At 40.7% G+C, this 24,521-nt stretch overlaps 1 protein-coding gene across 1 annotated transcript; it reads right to left on the reverse strand.

The window, feature by feature from the left end:
• Positions 1-82: 82 nt before the first annotated feature.
• On the reverse strand, positions 83-23,025 carry pds5a (PDS5 cohesin associated factor A). The gene is made up of 34 exons (XM_070914277.1): positions 22,939-23,025; positions 22,257-22,409; positions 15,833-16,036; positions 15,236-15,322; positions 15,017-15,114; positions 14,551-14,677; positions 13,995-14,075; positions 13,696-13,836; positions 12,732-12,847; positions 11,811-11,905; positions 11,524-11,669; positions 10,974-11,125; positions 10,540-10,653; positions 10,221-10,302; positions 10,052-10,100; positions 9,804-9,943; positions 8,859-8,974; positions 8,188-8,293; positions 7,855-8,015; positions 7,505-7,628; positions 7,201-7,359; positions 6,929-6,997; positions 6,578-6,714; positions 6,169-6,292; positions 5,588-5,792; positions 5,060-5,174; positions 4,769-4,901; positions 3,809-3,928; positions 3,507-3,569; positions 2,970-3,121; positions 2,737-2,818; positions 2,378-2,640; positions 1,923-2,190; positions 83-1,257 (listed from the first exon to the last, which is right to left on the reverse strand). Exons 1-34 carry the CDS (start codon positions 23,023-23,025, stop codon positions 1,219-1,221), a joined length of 4,308 nt encoding a protein of 1,435 aa, XP_070770378.1. The 3' UTR covers positions 83-1,218.
• Positions 23,026-24,521: the final 1,496 nt, after the last annotated feature.

Here is a 24,521-nt window from a genome sequence, read left to right on the forward strand (position 1 = left end):
GCTTTTGTCGTGTCTTCTTTTTTTAAGAACTGCCCTTCATTAACACGGCGATCAAGACAAACACTGCACGGTAACATCTAAAAGCATTTATTTTCTGGAAAAAAGAAAAAAAAATTAAATATGATCATGAGAATAGGCATACTTTAAAACTACATCAAAAATAAGTCGTCATCAACACAACCCGCAAGGTTTCCACTCACTCAATGCTTCAAAGCAGGCTTTAACCAACAAAATAACTGACAAAAGTACAAAAAATATATAATTGTAAAAGATGAACAAAAACCTGAACACATACTTGTATAGTAATATATCATTTATGCATTCCAAAGGGAAGTACTGTTTCATACTTCAGCAGTAAAAAAACAATAACGGTAATTCAATTCCAGCTCGATTTCAGAGCCCCTGATCAGTCTAGGGGACGAGGCGGGAAACAGAGCTCGGAGTACAGTATCCAGAATCTGTTTGACAGCTTAAATTTGTCCGTTAACACACTGGAAATAAATCAAAAGGCCTTCAAAAGCATTACAGGTGTCAGTGAAGAAGCCACTGAGGGTTTCTACCTGGCCTTGTGATGCTATAACCAAGCTAAAGCCCCTAAACATACCAAAGTTAGAAACCTAAACATACCAAAGGTTATAAAATTTAGGTGCGGGTACATCTGTTAACTGCACAAATCTTATGCTATGATGTTCCCATATTTTAGCCATCTGCTGCGATTCTTTAACTGTCTTGGATATTCAAAAAGTTTAACGGCAAATTTGCACATGGGTATTTACAAAATACAACAGTGTAAGTAAAACTGGTGAGCCGGGAAATTAAAATATTGTGAGACACGAGGAGGAAGAGGTCAGGACACATACAGTAGGATTTTTCCCAGGGAATTTAATAAGCAACAATCATAACCAGATTAAAACGTTTGTAAAATGTCCATCCTGTTTTTTTTCTTAAAAATGGCTCCACAAAAGAAGCAAAGAGCAACAAACACAAAGGGAAAAAAAACAAACATGTTTTTTGAGTAAGACCTACATACAATGAGCTTCAAATCATGACTATAAAGGTATTTAAAACCTTCTAGGATGTCAGTGGGGTGTGTTGTGCATGTGTGTGTACAAGTGTGTGTGTTTTAAGAAAGGTCCATAATGTGTCCAGGAAAGCTTTTAAGTCAGAGGAGCGTGTGCGTAGGTTTGGAAAGGTATGAGGAAGAGTCTGGCCCATTTTCTACAGTCTTGATTTCACCTTCATCGGTTTCCTCTTTACCTGAAAGACAACAAAAGTTGGACTCAGGTGATGAGAACAGAGAGATGATTGGGCAGTGACATCGTCACAGTGACTTAAAAGACCACCCCAACACCGAATGACAACCTAACATTGATGCAATTGTCGAGAATTGGATGAGAAGATCGAGACCACTCCCACATTTGTTTAATCCTTAAAAAGGTCCCATATTATGCTAAAAAAAACAAATGTAAAATGTAATAATTTTGTGGTTTAAAGGGCCGTTGACAGGGGGTTGACTTGCTGGGTTTGGTACCATTGTGCCTGTACAGAGACCTGTGCTAAAACCTGTGCTCACAGACTATATCTGGAAACCAGCGCTATAGCCACAGCCACTGCTCAGAGGTTCTGGTGGGATGGATAAACTGCTGGAACAGTTACAGCACGTGACTCCCACTAAAATCTGTCTATATTTGAAGTTTGGGGAGAGCTAGGCTAGCTGTTTCCAGACTTTATGTTAAGTTAAGGCTAGGCTAATCACCTCCTGGCTCCAGCTACATCCTTAACACACAACAAGAGGGCGCTAACAATTTTCTCAAGTAACTCTCTGAAAAAAAGCAAATGAGCATATTTACGAAAAGGTTTCACAGACAAACACATTGTAGTTGTGTTAGAGACATACTAAGACTACGACTAAACCAACTCACTGACAGCCCGCCTGCCTCGTCTCCACTGTTGGGCTCTACCCTCCTTGTAGACTTGGTATCTCCCTGGCAATGTGTGTTAGACCGGGCTGCACAGCTGGTCTGTCCCTCTTTCCTGCCACTGACAACACCCTCTGGGCTGGACTCCAGCTCTATATCAGTGTCGCCCTCACTGCCTAGGAGGAGGGCAACTGTCCCTACAGCTCTCCCTGTCTCCTCTCCTGGCTTCCACTTTCTCACTTTTTCATTCTCTCGGCTCAAAAATGACCACCTGAAGAGAGAAAAAGTTGACATCTGAAGGACAATGGGAGTTCTGTGCAGTCTCAGGACTAGGGCACATTCATTAGCTATAGGTTAAAGAGTCACACTACCAAGTTAAAAGCACCACTATCAAGCCTTCATCATTTATCTGCTAAAGCTCCGATAAGCTAAGCTACTCAGGTAAATTACTCTCTCACCTCTGCAAGTCAATCTGTCTCTTTGTCCCTTCATCATTCTGCTGCTGCTGTTTTGACATCTTGATGTTGATTGACTCTGTCGATGAGTTGGGGTCAGCTGCTCTCTTCCTGCCTCTGCCAGCTCCACCCCCCGTTGGCGCTGCCGCTCCCTCTTTTTCGGCCACCGCAGGAGCAGCAGCAGCCGTTTTAGGTTGACGGCCACGTCGTTTGACGGGCGACGCTTCTGTCTCGGCGTCGGGTGTCGCATTCTGACTTGGCTCCTCCTGAGAGAGAGACAGTTGAGGAAAGCTCAGTGAAGATTATTCTGCTTAACGCTGCAGTATGTGTAGTTGACACCTGGTCGTCCTCTCTGAGCTTACCTTCTTCCCCTCGTCGTTCTTAATGACTGGGTTCTCATTGTTTTCCTGCGCTCGGCTCTCTGATGACTCAGTTGCAGCATTGCTGTTATTACAAAAAAGAAAATCACTCAGTTGAACAAAGCTCTACTTCTGATGATGTGTGTGTACGAGAGTGTGTGTGTGTGTGTGTGTGTGTGTGTGTGTGTGTGTGTGTGTGTGTGTGTGTGTGTGTGTGTGTGTGTGTGTGTGTGTACCTGTTCTTGTTGATGGTTGAGGAGCTCAGTGGGGAGGAGTTGGTGCTGGTGTTACTGGCTGTGTCTGAGGCTGTGGTGGTCTTGGTGAAGATCCTCCTCCCTGGTACTGTCAGAGGCTTGTTCACAGCTCCCAACACTGGAGCGGGTTTAGGCTGCATAAAGAAACATGATGAGGAGTTGTAGGGTGCATTTGTTGGTTTAGATCCCCAACGATTATGATGTGTTAAAAATAATCAGTAATGGGGGCTTCAGTAGATCACCCCATTCTCTGTTCACCATCACTACTACATGTAGAGCTTTCCCTCTCTTTAAACTCATTTGACTAGGGCTGATGACCCAAGCATTATACCAAAAAAAGTTTTTACCTCATCATGTATTCTGCCCCTGCACGCCACCTTCAAATTAAACTACCATTGCAACAACTTTAAGCATTACTATCTAAAATGTAAATAGGTATATTTATAAGTAAATAGGTGCAACACTGAGTGGTGCTCCTATTTACAGCGGTCATGAAAGCATCAAGTGTTTTGAATTTACCTTTCCAGTGAGGAGCATTTGTCTCATCTCTGTCGACAGATACTCTTTATCATTTTTGAAGTCCTGTTGAAAGAAATAACAGAAAAGTCTGATTAGCATAAACAGCTAAACCACAAAGGTCGAGATTCTGGCTTTAATCTTAAAAAGGTGTGTTCCCATAAGTCATTCTTAAGAAGAGTTTGAAATGTTCAATGTTGTGAGGGCACTTTTGTACATTGTATGTGTGTGTGTGTGTGTGTGTGTGTGTGTGTGTGTGTGTGTGTGTGTGTGTGTGTGTGTGTGTGGGGGGGGGGGGGTATTGCCTTGTCCTGTACGAGGAAGAACTTGGAGGGTAGGACAGGGTCTTTCGGAGAATCCAGGTGACATGCAGTGCTCTTGTTTGCGATAACGAAGAGAGCAACATCACAGACAATATACAGCTTCTGTAAACACAACAACATGAGACACACTGTTAGGACTGTTTAATAATTATGTGGCCTTTTGTTTTTGCTTCCTTGCTTTCTTTACAAAAACTGCCTTCCGATGAACATAAAATCCCCACATTTTGTACAGCAGTCTGGTCCTCATTGATGCATGTACTCAAAAATGACAATTCTCCTTCTAGTGGTGCTACCATTTAGTCCAAACTTTAAATATAAATAAATGTATTGTTACCCATATGTGCTACAGATTTGCAACTATCATGTACGTCCAACCATACATGATTTACAGCCAATCATCATCATCACTTTTGGGATTTCATCAAGTTTGTTTTTTTTCTTTAAGCGTGGGCACAATAAACATGCTGTACAAGCTTTAGTCATCAAAATGAAAACATTTTAAGAAATGTATAACTGGGAAATCTGTTCCCTAACCGTACCCCTGAACTGTAATAAATAATTTTATGAATTAAAAAAAAAATATGGACATCAGCTGACAGTTCCTGAAGAGCTGTTAGCTTATGATTACTCAGTGTTTAAGAATTACATGAAAAACGTTTTGTTCCAAATAATGATGGCAAGACAAGTCTCAATACAGCGTTTTTGAAATCTTGCACAGGCCCACATTAAAAGGTCATTCAAAGGACATCGAAACATGAAAGTCTCATCCCACTGGACACATTTTAACGAACATTTTAGAGATGTGTGTGATTGTTTCTGATGCTTTTTATCTGGCTGTGTTTTGTTGTGTGTCTTATCGCTGTCCTATTTCTCTCAGTGTTTTTTTTGTTCTATGTTTGTCGCATTAAGTAAGCACACACATATATGTGTGTGTGTGTATACCTCATTGGCCTTTGCATCTTCAGGACACTGTGCATCCTTGGTCTGTTTGATGTTCTCTACCATCTTCCTAAGAAAGGCATGACTGTTGTTCTCATTCTTGGTCATCAGCACTTCCAGCATGAACCACAGGCACCTACACACACAAACACAATAAACATGTGCTATGTCAAGAGCATAAAATGTTCTTATTAAATCAGAAAAATAAGGATTTTATAAAAGACTTTCTCAGCTGTATCATCTGATTCAGGAACAGTTTAGGACACAAAACCAAAACAGTCTGTCAACACTCACTCTTTGATGTCTTTGAGCTGTTCATATTCATGTGGTTTTGTGAAGTCTGGGTCGTGGGCCAGCAGGTGGATCATATAGGGAACAACATACTCAGGAAGGAGAGAGACAAGTTTTTCTGAGGGGAGAGAGAGAATAACTCATTTTAATAAGTCTAATAGCATGTTTCCAGCCATCTGTTTTTCGGAGCATTTTCAATTTTCAAATAAAAAACAGTGGAGTGGAAATATAAAAAAAACATTTACGCTTGGCTGAAGTGGAAAAGTTGGTCTTTTGATAAAAACAAAATGTGACAATGTGCAATGGAAGCAGTCTCAGTGAATAAATCATAACATACATAATTCTGTAAAAATGTATGCTACATATGGATGGAAACCATCTTATGTGATCTTTCATGATCAAAACTGCTGTCCAATAAAGCACATATTAAAAACATCAGAGCTACGTTCTTTGACATGAGCAGCAGTGGCGTGTGTAATCATGGAGCACATGAAGTTTCAGCATGAAAACATCCATAGGTTGAACACTGACCCTGAGCGAGTGGGTTTTGTTTGATGTACTCTCTGCGGACGGAGATGTTTTTCAGGAGGCACTGTCGGGCGTGGGCGCGGCGCTCCTTCACCGGGTCCTTGGCACACAGGGCGAAGACGGCCAGGTACTCCAGGGGCAGCAGCAGTTTGACGAGAGCCAGGTGCAACTTCTGAGCAAAGATCTGACGAACCTGGTAGCACTCATCCTGTACGTAGTAAGGAGACTAAATCAAACTCAACCATACAAGATTATTAGTATTTACTAATGGGAATGCTTTCTTGTATTCATATAGTACTTTGCCAATTAATCTAATGACATGTAAAAATGAGTTCTCACTGTGTTCATATACAGTACATTGTGCATATTACAATAGGCCTTTTTCACCTGTCGTAGTAGGAAAAATACAGGTGTCACTAATAACATTAATGAGCATGCACAATACCAGGACCCTGAGGCAGCCAAATGGAATTCAGCCATCATTCACTTTATTATCTACACCTGTGTTTCTCCTACTGTGACACGTCAACATATCGTCTGTTAAAAAGGTCTTATAAAGAAAGTGATGTGAAGGTGAGACTGACATTGATAACGAGGCCGCAGAGCTGAAACTGTTCAGGTGTGATGATGTCATGGTAACAGGGCTCCTGGGCCAACTTCATAATGGCCCCACCTGCGGCCAGCCTCAGACGAGACATGTCTGACTTACTGTGAGGACGAAGAAACAACAAAGACGTTTAAAACATTTAAATTAATTTACAAGTGCCAATTTTGTTCCCCACTTGCCCCCCTGAATCTGGAATAAATTACTTACTAATTTAACTTAAGCCACAGCTTGCTTTTCTAAAGAGCTGTTAACTATTATGTTTTGTTGCAAGTAATGCTAACAAGATAACATGCTACGGTCTCTATCCAAAGTTAGACATTTCTGAGCTTTTGTGCATGCTCCCACTAGATCTACAGCTCTACTGTGACCTTTAACCCCTGAGTTACCTGATCTTCTTCTGCTCTGTGAGGTCCCCCTCGCTGACCAGCATGGCTGACAGCAGTCGCAGGGTGGAGTTTGCTGACTTGGATTGGTTGTTCTTCATTCCTAGCAACCAACGCACAAGCAGCTTGATGGCCTGCACCTGGGGGAACAGGAAGAGCATGAACAATAAATAATCAAGTGAGGTCTCTGCATCTTAACAACATATCCTTCTGTTTTTATTACAAACATATCGAACAAGATCCAAATCTTTATCATCAAACACAAGATTGAGGATGTGCATGCATGAAGTAAAAATGAAAAATCCCAATTGGATTAGAAGTAAAATAAATACCACAGATGTGTTTGCCTCGTACCTTAGCTAGGACCTCTGGTGAAACTTCCTCATCAGTGGTCCACAGCTTCCCGTTCTTGTTCCCCACCGACTGGAGACACAAAGGCAAATCACAGTGACATTCTCACTCTTTTATATGCATATACACACAAACACTAGTGTATTTGCTGAAAGTTGTAATGTATATACAGGTGTCCATGATATTGTTGAAAACATACAAAAACAAAAGGTGTAAAAAGTGTGCTATTATATGTGCAACTGTCTGTTTTAGTACACAGTTTGATCTCCACGCACCCTGTCATTCATGAGCAAGTCCTTGACAATGAAGTTAGCCACAATGGACTTCATCGGTGAAGCAAACTGATCTGGGGCCAGCATGGAGATGTGGCCCAGGGACACGAGGGGAGTGATGAGCTGCTCTGGGACGTCTGCATTCAGACTACGTGACAGAGGCTGCGGGTGAAGGAAAACAACAGCGCGAGAAATCTCAGTTCAAGAAAAAGATGGTGCACAGAATGGAAGAACAGGAGACAAGAAATGTACAATGCAAGTTAAAATAAATAAATGCAATTCAGTAAGTTAGGAAACTGTCCCCTACCTCAAAAATCTGTGCCAGCTGCACTTCCTTGTTGTTAAAGATGGCGTGGATACAGTGGACGGCCTGCTTGGCCTGGTGAGGTGTGCCCCGCTTCGCTTTCTGATGCAGGATGGGAATCAGAGTCCTGATGGATGCATAAGAACAGACATTAGGAAGACTCACACAAAGCAGATTACTCCCTTCATTCAATCCAGATGTGGACCAGTATGGCTAATGCTAAAAGTGTCAAGTCTTCCTTCATTGTACAGTTCTCATATTTTAATGCAGAGTGCCCCTTAAAGATGCAGACTATATAGTCCAATAAAAATGTCTATTGTTTGAATTGAAGTATAATATCATTTCTCTCTTACGATCTTATCTGTTGTAGCTCTGTCTCGATCTTCTGCCCCGTGTTTCTGAATATCTGGATGGCTGCCTCGGCCACTTTTTCATCCTCCATCTTCAAACACTGGAGCAGAGACTCGTAGGTTTCCGCAGAGTGGAACGCTGTGGGATGGGTGAACGACAGGACCTAGAAAGCAAGTAGAGAGAGTAGAAATTATGTATTTTCTAACAATAATTTGTTCATTAATCACATCACTTCTAGCCTTAAAAGACTATAAAAGTATTTCGCATGTTTAAGCCCCTGTTTACTGCTAATCACACACACATTACATTTTGTCACATTTGTCCCCGCTATGTACCTTGAGAAGCTCAAGGCCAGAGCGGATAGCTGTATCAGGGGTAACGCCCTCCTCATCATCGTCAGCCGTGCCCTCAATGGACTTGTTCAGCAGCTTCACCAGAGCACTGTAAGAAGACATTGCAAATCATTACCATCCCTTTATTAAAACACTCTAAACCTGTGTGTTATATGACAAAGTTTGACACTTTGAAATCTTAGGACAACATAAAAGTATTAGACATCATAACAATTGCGTAACTTAAGCACTAGAAGTCATTCAGTATGTGTGTTTCCTCACTCATGGTGTTTTTCCATAAAGCAGAAAGGGTTAAACCTGTGCCCTGTCTAAGGCCTGCGGATGCACCTCACCACCACTAGGTGTCTCAGTGAATGAGAAAAGCCTGTTAATGGTATTACACAATGACACAGGGAGCATCATGTACCTGGCTCTTTCACTGAGACTGCTGCTCTGTCTTATCACTGCCTCTGTTTCTGCGTTCTGCACAAAAACATAATTAAATCTAATAGAACAGATCTATGAGTCCAATTTCATCTCTTTCAATTTGAATCCATTTTATTGGTATTAGATTTTAGACGTGAACATGTCCTAATATGTGTGGTCTGTTGTGACATTTAGAGAGTAAAACCCAGCCGCAATACTGTGTTGAACATGTCAGGAATTCTTCTGACCTGATGGCCTCTGAGTCGATGTGGACGGGGGCGATGCGCTCCAGCAGGAACTTAACCATCTCCAGGAACGGGTTTGTGGGCTGTTTGGGGAACGTCAACTTCCGAGTGATCTCCCTCTGCACACAGTACAAACAATACACCATTAACATCAACATTCATGGATTTTAGTTTGTATACCTGCATACACATTCACGTCAAGGTTTGTATCACTAACTCAAGGATAACCTTCCCTACAGTACCTTCATTCTTTAACCCTGAAGGTGTGCTCACATTACAGTTTCACATTTCACTAATTACAATTCAAAAACATGAGGTGGATGAGAAAAGTACATGTCATTGTTTCTTTCCTCAGCACCAGAGTTGATTGATGAAATCTGACCAACACACTTGACCACGAGAGGTCCTCAAAGTCGTGGTAACTTCTTAGCTGAAAATGTCTGTGATCTCGTCAGGTATTTCATAGTAATGTGATATCTGATTAAAATTATGAGGATAAAAACACCAATAGAGGCTGCATAGTTTGCTCTGTTGTAGTAAGAAATAGGGGATATTAATTAGGTGTGGATTAATGCTGTACTTGTAGAAGCTTTCCCTTTTATAGCATGACAACACTTCCAGCTACTGGTACTTATGTCATTTTTTAAGTGACTGCACCAAAAGATTTCAGTCAATTTTCAGTAACTACCACAATTTTTCTTTTTTCACACTGAACAAACACACAGTCCTCCTGGATTTAAAGCTACTTTGACAGATTTTTGACTGCTACAGTGTGGAACGTGGGCTCAAAACCAAACAGCATTCAGCTTATTGTGTTTTTGTGGCCAATGTGTTAATCAACAATGTTAAGGCTTGTGTGTATGTGTTGAAAGATTAAGAGGGAGATGGAGACAGTCTGTCTGTCTGTGAGTGAGTGAGTAAATAGATGAGTGTTCAGTGTCCTCTCACCACACAGATCTCAGCCTGTTTGCAGGAGCAGGTCGGGCTGATGAGCATCTCCAGCTGGACTCTGAGCTTCTCGTCTTCACCGAGAACCTGGTTGAACTTCTTCATGAAGTCCTGGGCCTTCCCAGCGTCTGGCAGATTCTCTGTAAACACAACGCAGAGTTAAATCAGGATGTCAGTCACATTTTTAAGAAATGACAGAGCGAGTGAGTTAGTGACATTAACGCAGCGTACTGTATATATTTACTTACTGGCAATACTCATCAGCTTCCCGAACATGGCTGTGTTATTGGCCTCGGACTACCGGGGAGAAAGAGAGAGAAAAAGTCATAGATATGTTGGGACATCTGCATCCGAAGACATGGAGGAGATGGTTAGTTTTGTACGCGTGTGTGTGTGTGTGTGTGTGTGTCAACTCACCACTGGCAGCTTGTGGAGGTCCAGCAGCTCTTTGACGAGGCTTCTGAGCATGTTCTGACACTTCCACATCTCATTCAGGGCCCTGAAAGCAAAGATCATTTACACCAAGAAAGAGGAGAAACAGGTGAGAGGAGAGGGGGCGGTCAATATACCGTCGCGGTGATATGTACTTGTTGACATTGTGTTGTTTGTTCTCATGATGCATGTGGATACGGTGTATTTTCTAGAAGTGTGTTTATAAGTGAAACATACAGGTCAGTATTTACGTTTACAATCTAAAAATGTGTTGCTGAGGAGTCAATATTGCAGGTTTACTGACTTGACAGCATTTGTGTCCAGGCAGGCATACAGGTAGTACAGACACTTCATCTTCTCCTCTGTGTCAAGACTGTGAGGGACCATGTACTGAGCGAAGATCTTCTCTACTAATAACCTGTAGAAAGGAGGGGAGAGTTTACGTGAATTATGTGAAAACAGAGAAAATGGATCAAGAAAGGAATCCACAATAATTTCACTGAACTTATACACTTGACATTTAATTACAGTAATTCTATCTAGATTGGTAAATCTGTATCTGTACTATTATCACAACAGACACAAAGTACCTCAGTATTTTGAAGTTTATTGAAGGTTTCTCTAAACGTTTATGCTGTTTCTCACATCAACCTCTACTTGAGTCATGTTGCAAGGTTGACATGTGCAAAACAGCCGTGTTGTTCTTTTCAGCTATCTATATATCTTTGTAATGCTTACTTGTCGTCGATGCTGTTCTGATAGTAGATGTGCAGCAGTTTGTCTTTGATCCAGCTGATCTTCTGGGCAGACTCTTTCCCGGCTTCATGGTGCAGACAGTATTTCTTAAAAAGCTGAGCAAGGCCCATCATGGCCTCCTTACGCACACGCCACTATAGAGGGAGGGAGAAGAGGGAAGAAAAACTTCTTTAAATTATGAAGAGGAAAGTCAGTTTACATTTCTTCAATTATGAAGAAAGTAACTTGGTGTTGAGGGTAATCCTGAACTGTTGAGTGCAAATTAAACTTTATGAGAATCTGCATGTTAATGTGGGTGAGATGTGATGAAGAGCTGAGAAATGTTATTTCAAGTGTCTCCAAAGTTGACGACTGCTGAAAACCAGACTGAATGAACTAAACAAGAATTTTATAAAGGACAGAAAGAGCTTAAATGTGAAAGCCAAATCAATACATCCACTGCTACTCAAAATGCCATTTAATTCATTTCTTACATGCCTATAATAATATCTGCAGTGCTAATGTACCATATGCAAGTGCATGTTTGTCTCACCCTCTTGTCTAAGGTCCTTTCCCGTACGAAGCCCAACAGCTGGTCATTGACCAAGTTGAGGTCTTTCTTCCCGGCATTGATGATGGTGACAATGACATCATGGCGGATGGCTTCCTCGGGGTCATGGGAACGCACCTTCAAATACTCTGATTGGATAATACGGAGAAGGACGTTTAACTACATTTTTGTTCAGAGCATAATGTGAAAGAAAGGAGTGAATTAGAGCTGAGAGGAGAGTGAAGACGTCACAGTCAGTCAGAAAAACACAAACACAAGCAAAAGCACACCTGTCAGGTCTCTGGCCAGGTCTGGGTGGTTCATGAGGCAGTGGCTGGCAAACTTTACACACTCTAGCCTGACTGGAACGTGGATGTCATTGAACCTGGAGAAAAATGTCAGTTATACATGAGGATATGAACTGAATTATGCATCATACTTTGAGAAAGCAGGTGAGCAAGCAAGTGGTTGACTGAGGAAAGTGTCTGAATGAAACTAAGCAAATGTTTCACTGAGAAATCTGCACACTCTCTTCTTGAATATGCACACTTCCTGTTAATTCAGACAACTTATTATGGATGTACTATTCACCTCAACTAACCAATTATCTTGGTCATTAACAGAATTCAAAACTGGGCTCCTTTCACTTTCAATTTTCATTTCATTGCTACATTGACACGCCCCACATCAGCCACCTGGTAGAGTACAGATCAGATTCCTGTGCTCATTTTCCTGTTTTCAACTGAACATTTATATACTTCACTATATACCATCAAGATCTTTACAACCACCAGTTTCAAGACTCCATCAGAGGAAACTGCTACTCTGGTTTCATGAGTTTATCAACTCTTTTCACAACATAACTTTTTATTATCTTTACAAATCTCCATTGTGTATTCTACAATGTGACGGCTGTGGCTCAGGAGGTAGGGTGGGTTGTCCACGAATCTCTGGTGCTCTGCATGGCAGCGCTGTCGCCATTGGTGAGTGTGAACAGGTGAATGAGAGGACAATTGTACAATTTTTGCCTGTTAAGGTAGTAAAGTGCTATAAAAGTGCAGTCCATTTAAACATTTATAACACCTTAATCATAGCACTTTTCCTTTAATTAGTTTCTCCTGATTGAACTGGATCAGCTTAAAGCATCACACACTGTGTGTATGTGTGTGTGCGTGTGCGTGTGTGCATAGTGTTGTATGCATGTAACTCACCGTCCCAAGAAGCACTGCCACAGTGGTCTGTTCTGTGAGGCCAGCTCTGAGTCTTTGGCCCCAAACAACTTAGCTAGCAGCCGTACAACAGCTAGACGCTCCTCGCCATCATTGCTCTGCAAACACAAAAACACATGTAAAATACGAGTTGCATTTTTGGAGTTCTTTTTCAAACTATTAATTTTATTCCTGCTCACTGTCCTGATGCAAACAAAACAGCGAGACAAACTGTCAACCATCCCCATCTTGTGCTCTGATGTGGTACCTGCAAAACCTGGAGCACAAACGCACTCAGAGCTGGGATGCAGTGTCACTGCCACTGCTATAAAGGACAATTATATTTTAAGTATGTTTGAATACTATTAACTCCTTTTCTGTTTAACAGAATCAGAAAAACATTAACATCCAAACAGTATGTGATATACGCAGAAGCAGCTACAGTATGATAGTTGCCCACTCTGCTCGGCAAAGGTGTCCTTAAAAGTGGTCACGGTGTTGCAACCCAAGAAATCAGTACCATGTGGTTTTCTAGTGTTTCAGAGTGGCGCAAAAATATGCAGGTTAGGTTTAGGATTAGCAACTCTAAATTGCCTGTAGGTGCGAATGTATGCGTGAATGGTTGTCCGTCTATGTGTGTCAGCCCTGTGATTGACTGCCAACCAGTCCACGGCGTACCCCTCCTCTCGCTCAATGTCAGCTGGGATTGGCTCCAGCCGCCATATAAGGAGAAGCGGGTATAGCTAATGGATGGATTTATTGCAGCCCAAGTCTGTGAGTTCAATTTAACAATTTGTATTAGCCATATGGCAAAAAACTGACTTTACATTAGTTCACTCCTATATGTTTCACTATAGTGTGATCAATGTTTTGAGCAAGGCATCAAGAGGAACTGTTCTGAGGTGATCTGAGATGTACTGGTACCATTTTGGGCGGTGACTGTGTGTGTTGAGTGTGTTGTGTTAACCTTAAGTTTGAATTCAAGCTGTGGCATGACAGAGGTGAGCAGCATAGGGTCGATGGCAAACAGTTCCTGGATGAGGTCAAAGACGTGCTCTGATAGGTCACTGACTGATGACTTGCCCATCACTAACACCTGATTGAAGAACTGAGGAAAAAAAATAAACACAGTGTGAGATAAATACTAATACAAGATGTACAGACAGCAATTTATGTGGACGGAGAGTCTGAGGAAGAGAGCGAGAAAAACAAAACCACAGGGGAAAACTGAAAATGGGTAAGTGAAACATGGAGGCTGCTACTCACGTTTGCAATGCACGTCTCAATGGTCTGGACGGTCCTCTTCAGCAGAGTCTTGGCAAGATCGTAAGCTTGCTTGTTCAGATTCTGTTCCAAGGAAAGTTAAACACTGATAAGTTCATTCGACTGACAGCTTACTCAAACACTGATACACCAAACTTCCAGCTTTTGGTCAGACTCCAATATGATGGCAGCTGACAGAGGCCGAGACATATGCAAGGTTCATTGTCGTCATTGTTTAAAACAGATTTTAAGGATGGGAAAAAGGTTGTTCTTGCTCCAAAAAGACACTTTTCATAATAGTTTAGAGTAATAAGGGTTCCTATTGTGTTGAGGACAGCTCAGAATAAGTTTCCATTACTGAAAAGAAAAAAAGAGAAGAAGTCTCACAAAGTAATTAAATACATAATAAACAGTAAGTGTTTGTGCTGCAAAATGGTAAATTTATAATACGATTTTAAGTAACAGAGTTTTTCTGTTTTTCACCCATCATTTAATATTTAAAATAAATATCCAGATTTTGTTTTTGACATGATCATTTTGACATGAATGTGTGCCCTGCCTTGTGTGCAGGGATGAGGTTAATGAGGATGGTATCCAGCAGCTCCTGTGTGACTCCGTCTCCCTCCATGATGATGGAGCTCATCAGGTCCATCATGTGCATCTGCACCTTCTGGTTATGGCTGTTACTGTAGACACAGAAAAGACAGACATGGACATTTGAACACATCAACATTTCAAGTGTTACCTGACAAAAAGAAGAAAAACTGAAAACCGATAATAAATCAAAAACAAAAGAACGGTCATTCATTGTAACTCCCTCTACACATTGTGCTAAAATGGGTTCTGGCGGAAACAGGGATCATATCCATCAGTCTGCATGTTTCTAGGTAAGCACAAAATGTTAAAGAAAGAAGAAAGTAAAGAGGGAGCTTATCTGGTGACATAAGATATATAAGGTGTAAGATATGATTGATGAGATGAGATTTTACACACAAAGACGCAGCAGCAGATAATAAGGAACTTACTTGATGACCGAGAAGAGTGTTTTGAAAAGCTGGATGAAGATCTCGTTGCAGTCCTCCAGTTCAAAGCATATGTTGTATGACTTCACCCACGCCAGGTTCTAGAGAAACACATTAAGACAGATTACTCCTTCATCAGCAGCTTGTTGTTCTGTCCCTTGAACCACAATTAACAAAACACTAGTTTAGACCCTCGTGGTTTCTACCGAGCAAGCGCCTTACCTCCAGCAGGTAGAAGTATCTGTTGAACTGAGGGCTCTTGGTGTCTTCCAGTCCCTTAAGTTGTCTGGTGATGAACAGAAAGATGTCCTGGAGACAACACAGGAAAGCATTTGAACATGTAAATGAATTAATAGTTTTTTTATGTTAGTATAGTAGTAGTAGTATTGGTGAGTGCTCAAATAAGAAAATAAGTTTTCTGGAGACAGAGCACACTGACCAGAAAAAGCAGTAGTAGCAAAGTATAAATTACGATGGTTTGCAACGTCAGCCAATATACACTTCAGGTAACATTAGAAATCTCTGTGATGTTCACTGTGGTTTAGCAGGTAACACTTGTTTAATCTAGATGGCTATTTGACATCACAACACTCAATCCTGCTGCAAATTAACCAAGTTTTGAATACCTTAATCACACAAATGCCAAGAGTTTTATTTTGCTCATTTTTATGTTTATTAACTACAGCTCATAAAATCAGAAGACAGTTGTCATTTCAACCGGTGTAATGAGCAAAACCTTTACATGCTATTCCCTAATGAGGACAGTACTTAGTTGCTTGATAGAGGATTTCACACAGTTGTCCAGGGTCAGTTCCTAACCTTGAGTTTGTCGTGGGAGGTGTAGGGGGCCTCGGGAGCATAGATCCTGAAGATGTCAGCCAGACAGCAGGCCACCAGTAGCCGCACGTCTTTATTTGGGTTCCTGAGGAAGAACTCTGAGGCGAGGTGGAGTGCCAGGGCGAGATACTGCTGCTTCTCCTCTTCAGAGTCTTGATCCATGTCCATGTAGGTTTTTACCACCATCTGTGAAACAGAGCAACGAGGGTGGAGGGTGAGTTGGAAATTAATTACAAAAAATAAAAAAATTACAAAATACACAGTTGCAAAAAGATGAATACATTTTTCTGAGCTTCAAAAACACTTTGAAATGACTCTTTATATTATTAAGATTTGACCTAAAGTCCAGTAAAAATTAGGAACTAGACAGGAACATCAAGGAAGCAGAGTATGAATTGTAAACACTGGCACTCAGAGTAGCTTATCTAATTATCCAGAGCACGTTACAATTCGCCTCAGTTACAAGTCCCTTGGCCTGTCAGAGCTTGTTTGCTGGAAATGGCTGCATTCAGTTTCATATGAAGGGATAGATGAGAGCAGTGAGACTCAAGCATACAGTCTTTGTGCAACTAGACAACCAAAACAAAGAGCTAAATGAGCATAAAGCAACTTGGAGCTTCAGAGCTTGAACTTAATACTCAAGTGAGTGACACACATGATGCTTTATCATTAAAGAGTTATTGAATTAAATGACAACAATGTGAGTTCGAATTATTCTGGACACTTTTAAAGTATCAATAGATGCAAAGTAAGAAACACATTCCCCATTCTGGATTTGGAAAGTGTCCTGAGACAGACTAGAGAGTTAAATCACCAAAATAAAAAGTATGTAAACAGCATGTTGCAGATTCAATTAAATTAATTTATTCTTGTTGAAAATTACAACCTTCCTGTGTTTATGGGGGTTGAATTTTAATTTCCCTTTGCCCATTTGGATGATATCATTGCAAATGAATAAGGCCCAAGGTTAAAGTGACAGGAATTATTATCCATTAATATTTCATTAAAGAGTTTTTCTCGGTTAAACGTGAACACTACCGACTCAAGAGGTTGTATGCGCACCAATCTTATCAAACATCTCAGTTCTCAAGGAGAAGCACTAGGACGCTTTAAACTACCACTTCCTCTATGAGAGTGATGAGTGAGTGTGTGTACATGAGAGAGAGGCGAAGCAGAGCAGTGGAGCTCACTAAACAAGCCAGGCAGCCAGCGGGGGTGGGGGATGGGCCAACAGCTCCAGCAGACTGCAGAGCACTACACTCACACACTCACACCAACCCTCCGTCGTTCTCAGCTGAAACAGTCACAACCAAGTCAGTGAAGGCTCTCTACACAGAGACGAGTGTGTGGGCCTGTTGAGCTGTGGAAAATCTGTGCATCTCTGCACCCGCAATTTATTGTAGTTTATTTGGCCTTATTTCAGCTCAGTCTGAAAATATATGTGACCTGTTTTCAGACGGCTGCTGATGCAAAGTCTGAGACTCCACAACAGTTGTGCTGTTTCTGCTAAATGTTTAACCGAAATTAAGCCACAATATAACCCTGTAATTCATGCAAGCAGCTCTGATAATATCTAATAAACCATAAACAGACAACCATCGACCATTTTAATTTTTTTCCTCTCTGCCTTCTTGTCATTTAAACAGGTTAGCCAGGGTTTGAACCCTTCGGCTGCAAACAGACATTAACACGCCATTAAAAAAAAAACCAAGGCCCCACCATTCATTTCAATGTGACAAGCACAGTGGAGTACTGGAGCAGTGAGTTCCAGCAAAAACAACACAGTATAGTCCGGCAAAAAAGTAGAGCCTGGCTCAACAGTTGCTGAAAAACGCAATGTCATATCATCTGGCAGCGCAACTCATTAGCCAATCAAATACATGCAAGCACACAATCCTGGTAAATCACTTTGGAAAATAAACAGGGCAATTCTCTGTTCTCGTTGCTGTGATAGCTTTACAGGATTGCAAATTTCTTCCTCATAATATCAATTTGGTTCATTTGGTGTCCGATAAACCTTCAAACTCACTGATCTGTTACTCAGACTGGCCTTCCTGGAACTGTTACCTGGAGCAACAAACACCATCAAAACAGACCCTTGCTTATTATTTTTAACACAGTGCTGTTTCTGGTCTAAACACCTGGTTTGGTTAAAAGTAACATGCATTCACTATAAAAAAAAACACAGTGAAAGTAGAACAAGTCCAACATAATATGACATGGAAAAAGATTGTGTGCTAAGTGAGAAGGAAGCATCTTCCTTATTTTCAAGTATTAAAAGGAATGGCCATTTTGGGAAAAATACTTATTAGTTTTCTTGAGTTAGATGATAAGATCGATACAACGCTCATGTCTGTATAGTAAATATGGAGCTACAGCCCTCAGCCGGTTAGCTTAGCTTAGCACAAAGACTGGGGAAACAGGGGTAAACAGCTAGCCTGGCTCTGTCCAAAGGTTACAAAATACACCTACCAGCACATGCTAAAGTTTGCTAATTAACATATGTCATATCATGCCCCCCATAATGAGCACAAAACTAGTAATATGAGGCACTATTTCTTGGCCGGGTGCAGTCACTTCTTGGAGTCTCCACTGGTTGCCTGGCAACCTCACAGTGACGACAAGGCTCCAAAGGCTTCTGGCTGTTGCTTCATATTCACAGTGCAGACATGAGAGTGGTATTGATTTTCTTATCTAACTCTCAGCAAACCCAAGGCTATTTATCAAAGTGTTGAACTATTCCTTCAGCTAAACCAGTTTTTTAAAGAAATAAATGTGGTTTCATCTGTAAGTGTGATCATCTCTACAACACACACTCGGATCAAGCAGATGTTGTGTCCCGATTCCTCATCCTTCCTTCTGTTTCTGTACACAGTGCTTTTCTTTGATAGATCAAAGAATACATGAACAGTCTGTGCTGGTGAAAATATTTTGCCACTGGGTGGGCTCAGTTAGCTATTGCCCTTTAAAAACTATAAAACACCCTACTTGGCCTATTTCACCAGCAATGTGAGCTCTGATGATGGCATGTTGTTAACAGTTCATATCCATGTTCATCTGTATGATTCTAGTATTTGCATTTAGGGAGGAAATGATTCACTATACACTACCGTCATGATCCACGAACCCACAACAACTATTTCATTACAATACCCAACATATATGAAGTCATGATAGTTTTCCGAAGAGCATTAATCTACATCTTACCATCTTTATTCACTGCATTATTAAGAGCTTTCATTTTTGAAAACTGTGAAAGCAACCAAGATAAATTATAGTCAAAAACTGCATAAAGTCGAAACGTTGTAAACACACACAGTTATTGTTCAGGTGCACAATCATCAGTGTTTCCCGATGCAGGTGGGAATCTTTCATTCTGATTCTTGGTGTAAGGATTCGATTCAGAATCTATTCTCCAGTGAAATGCCATGTACGAGATAACTGGCAGTTAAGATAACTGGTCTGGATGAAGGTCACTGTTTGTGGCTTTTGAAATGAAACAGACTGTGGACACGGTTATTTTCTTCACCCGCCCAGAGTTGTCTGACGCTTTGTTAAGCGTTGCAGCGTGTGTTGGTGAGCAGAGTTGCTAATGCTGGAGTTCGGTGCTCTGCTTCCCTAATGTTAGTCTCTGGGTGTTGGGATACAAAGTATACAGAATACTTCAACTTTGTTTTGCAAAGCTATTCATGAATTTATCAAATACAAAATGCACCCAAATGCTGGCCTTTTTTGAAGATGAACTACAATATATCTCTAGTGTATGTAAGCTGTAACCCGTCAGGGTGCTGCACCGTGCCCTCGCAGTTGGGTTTCGGCAAAATAACGTTATTAATGATGTACAAAAATCTAGAATCATAGACAACAATCGAGATTCTTACATTAATCAATTTTTCCCAACCCCTACTACCCTACCAAGAAGAGTAGGTGGGACCACCCACTCGTCTCCACTACCCACCGACTAATCACCATTAACAATCAGGCAATTGGCAGGTTTTGACTTGGGTTAACTTTCCTTTTCCTACAGTGGCTATGAGGGTGCATATTATCAAATGTTACTGAAGACTATTTTGCTCCTAATGCAAATACATTCTCACCATTTATCTTTCAATTAAAAACAAACATCGTCAACAAAAATAATTCTCTGTTTCAAGCTTTGCTTATTACATAAATCCATCCAGTACATGTTTAACCAAAACACCAATTTAAATTCCAAGAGTTGAATTGTGATTTATCACCAGAGGAAATACCTGTTTTACATTTATTTAGTCTTGAATGCCTAGATAACACAGACTCAGCTTGTTAGCTACTCCCACACATTCAGCGTTCTGCAGCACACAAACAAATTATAACTTTGTCTGAAAGGATAAAAGGGGAGTAAATGGAGTGGTGAGTCTGATGAAAGCCAAGCAAAAATCAAAGCAATTTAAAAAAATAAAATAAAAATAACAACAACAACAACAACACGAGTCCCAGACAAACCAACAGTTTCATATAACAACTCTTACTAAAAATTCAAACAATCCAGGCACAAGGCCAACACAAAGCAGGCCAGGGTGAGACGCTTAATATAAGGACAGACTATACAACAGACCTTTGTGACATACAGTGTTGAACTTAAGCCGACAAATACACTGCTAACAAAGTCATTTGTCATTTTCTGCTCAGCTCAGACATATATTCTGGTAAATGTGTGTGTAATATTCAGATAAAAGAAAGACTTATTTGCTTCCTTGTGTTGCATATTGACCGTATTTATTTCCATGGGGACAGAGACTAAATGAAAACTGTGACCAGCCTGGTGCTATATGGACTCCTCTGAACTGAATCTCTGCAATGCCACATGAGCAGTGTTAGACCAAACTATAGAAGGACTTATGATAGTGGCTGACTGTCGATGAAAATAACTGAATAACTGGGACATCAACCTTATAAAATAAGCCGTCTACTGGCTAATTTCCCAGCTGGCAGTACAACACAAATCTTAAATCTCTTCCAACAAACGATTGGCTAGATTACTGCACATGCAATTACTGTCAGCTTTTCCAACTCTCAGCAGTACACAGCAGAGGTTAAATGGATCTGTGAACATCTGTCTTGCACAGTCAACAACCTGCCATTCAGCACATTTGTCCGGCTCGCCAAGGCCAGGGGTTGTGTGCTTTATGCTCACAGTGCTACTCTATAAACAGTTCTAGGATGTCAGGAAACCATTTCACTATTAGTGTAGTAAACAATCTAATGTGATTAAGAAGAGTCACAGGATCCCTGTAAACACAGATGCACGAATGCCAACTTTGAAACCGCTGTGGGTTTGAAGTGGGGGAAGGGGAGGGGTGGATATCAGGATGCAGGGTGAGAGGGTTTAACACCCATTTTTAAACAGCTATAATGAATTTATTCAAAATAAATGTATCAAGTGACAATGTGACGACGTGAAGGGTGTTGCTCGTAGTGAATCTGCAGCTCCCCTCGGCTTTACAGAGCTTTATAGCGAGTTTCAACTCATTGTTTAGCTGTCCGACCCGCAGATTTACTGTTTTGGTTCACGCTCATAGCGTCTTTATTGGTGAAAACAACCTACTGTACACTCCCTGCACACAACTACACAACAGACAGACACAGTTAGCGACCAGCTGGTAAACATAGTAGAGCATTTAGCAGCTAAAGAGATATTTCTCTCTCTCAGGAGTTGGTTACATTCACCAGGTGGCCAGAAACACGACTCCAAATGAATGACAATGTTGCTCTGTAACTACTGGATGTGTAAATAAGCAAGTGTTTGCCAACAAGCCCGCCATATCAAGTTAAAAGGTGATGATATGTCAATGTTGTGTTCACAACTTGTTTCTGTTGCCCAATAGTGGCCAAAAAATCAGTTGCTACAGGTGTAAAGAAGGGGTGGGAGGTATGGTTGAAATCACTATCACAATATTGTTTGCGAATATATGACTGTTTCTTAGAAAAAGAAGGACTAAATGCAAGCATGAGTCACAGTTTTGTTCCTTTGCAGTAAAAATAGCTTGAGTGTGTTTGCTTTTCTTGTGTTTACATTTTGGGATCATCCCATTTTCCAGCCTTCGGGAGACAAGATGAAATGCTGAAAAAGTTGGAGACTTCAAAACTGCTGACCAATATTATCTCCTGTGTCATGTCTCACTCGAGTCCAACAACATCATATTACACTGCTAGTGATGACATGCTTATGAGTGTTGTTTACATACTGAGAGATCTCAACAAGAAGACAGAGGGCTGCCATAAAAGAAGAAGGGCCTGTTGTGAATTAATATACAGTAGTTCAGAAAGTTTGGAGGGTTTTGGCGTTGTGCCAGGGGCTGGACACTGATAAATGAGGTTAAGGCTTGGAGACAACGTATCTTGACAGGAAGAAACCCCATAAACATACCTTCAACCGTTTGACCACCTCATCGTTACTGATTTTATCCGTGATCTCCTTCACTCCGGGAGGATAGATGATCTTTCCGTCCCCCGCCGCTTTCTGCTGTTGCGATAACTCCATGCTTGTTGATGTATGGTCCACACGGTCTTCTACTGGCCTCTATGGGTCAGAAAACAAAAGTTCAACACAACCATGCTACCGCACTTACCAAAACCTCGTTTTAAGCATCATTCTCATTTGCCAACCATCAATTTTGCCCGCTAAAATTAATAACACAGCACCTGTATATTTAACGATATTCTAATCCACAAAACTTTCCAACAGAAAGCCAACACTAAACCAGCATTGTGCATATTATTAGCTTGCATGCTAAAACACCCCAGCTAAACATCAGCTCCATATTTTCCGTAAATTTCTCATCAAACATCGCATAGCTACAGAAACAAGCTCAACTGCTACTCCGGTAACCTTACAGCTATTTGAACTGCTAACTTGTTAGAAAACCACTTTAAAGATAGCACGAGAGCAGCCAGCGTATGTCTACTGTCATACAGGTTATCAAATTAGCTAGCTAGCTAGTTGCAGTGCAAACATCATTGGCTAGCGGCTAGCATTTTGCGGGAAGGAAGTAATGTTAGCCGCGAGTGGCTAATACACGTTAGCCGTGCTAGCTAACTGGTTAGCCTACTTTTGCTAGCCTAGGCCGCAAACTATTCAGGTACCCATCACATCTCCAGCTACAGACAATCACAGAGGAAGTGAAGTATCCTATCATCTATGCCTAAAATAGCCATGCTCGTGGTCAGTTCCTGTGGTTTACAACAAATGCAACTACTTTGTGAAGTTTAAAAATGAAGCTAATTTACTTGTTACTGTCTTTTTTCAACTTCAACGCATCGCTCCGTACTGCCGCTAGTTCACTGGCGAAGAAGGGCTGCTACCGTCGCCCTGAGCCCTCCTCTCTCACCACCAACTTGCCCCCACGGATGATTTTGAACACCCTAACAAATGCAAAATGAATCTATTTTCAAACACACAACTACGAACAAAACCACATGATATTTGCCAAGCGTTTCCTCGTTAGTATTTACCTCTCAAGTGGGCCGTTTTAATTCATTAGTCTGACACAGGTTGGGTTTAGTTTTCGGCACAAAGCTCTCTGTCCGTTCAGTCAGTGCTGTCTGTGTGAAGGCTGGGTGCAGAGCGCCCCCCTTGGTCTCGCAGGAGTACTGCAGCACCAAATACATGGCGGGAGTCAGAAACAAACAGCTCGCACACTCATTTCACTTTCTGTCCTTTACCCCGATGTAGGTTTATCTTTAAAATATCGACCGTGCTTGTCAACTTTTGTCTTTTTAGTTAAATATAATCAGTACAAACTACGTTTGTCTATAAAATCACATATGCGTAGTTGCATGTATTTGTTTTCGTGGCGCATATAAAACCATTGCAAATATACTACTAATAATATTTATCATTGTCATCATCATAATTTCAGTAGTTGATGCCAGTGTAATTTTTAAAAGGTTAAAATGATAGTCTTTTAACACTTATTTCTGGTACCAATATATTTATTAATATTGCTGTTTCATCTTATCATTATTATTACCACTAATACTCAACTACTATAACTACTTGAGGCAGTAACAAATTCAGCACGTTAACTTTCTCTGTAAAATTATGAATTGAGTGTAGTGACACCTGGTGGTCAACTGGTAATTAACAATTGAAAAAAGTGAACTTCACCCATTTCAAGAATGCTGCAGACCATCTGCTTTTGTTTGAATAAGATGATTTTCTGCCAGGACCCTGATTAACTACTATTTTATCATTTCAGTACTATCTGATACGATATGATGTTCAGCTGATTATGTGCACTTGTGATAATAGGATCTACCTGACCTGTAACAGGGACTAAATTCCTAACTGTACTCCAGTACTGTGCTTGAATACAAATACAAATACAAATACAAGGCACTTGAGAGTTTCCACTTTAGCCTTCTTTACATCTCTAATCCACTACATTTCAGAAATAAATATTTTACGGTTACTAGTTTCTTTACTGATTGAAATTTTACATACAATATTATAAATTTAGATGAAGCATTGTTATAGATCAAATGATGCATCAATATAAGTAGTTAAATACTGCTTACATGTTAATGTATCACTGAAAACTTTTATTACTTTTGATACTACATTTTCTCACATTTCTGAGTAAGATTTTGAATGTAGGACTTCTATTTATAATATATGAGTATTTTTTATTAC

The sequence above is a fragment of the Enoplosus armatus genome, chromosome 2, assembly GCF_043641665.1.
Source record: "Enoplosus armatus isolate fEnoArm2 chromosome 2, fEnoArm2.hap1, whole genome shotgun sequence".
NCBI lineage: Eukaryota > Metazoa > Chordata > Actinopteri > Centrarchiformes > Enoplosidae > Enoplosus > Enoplosus armatus.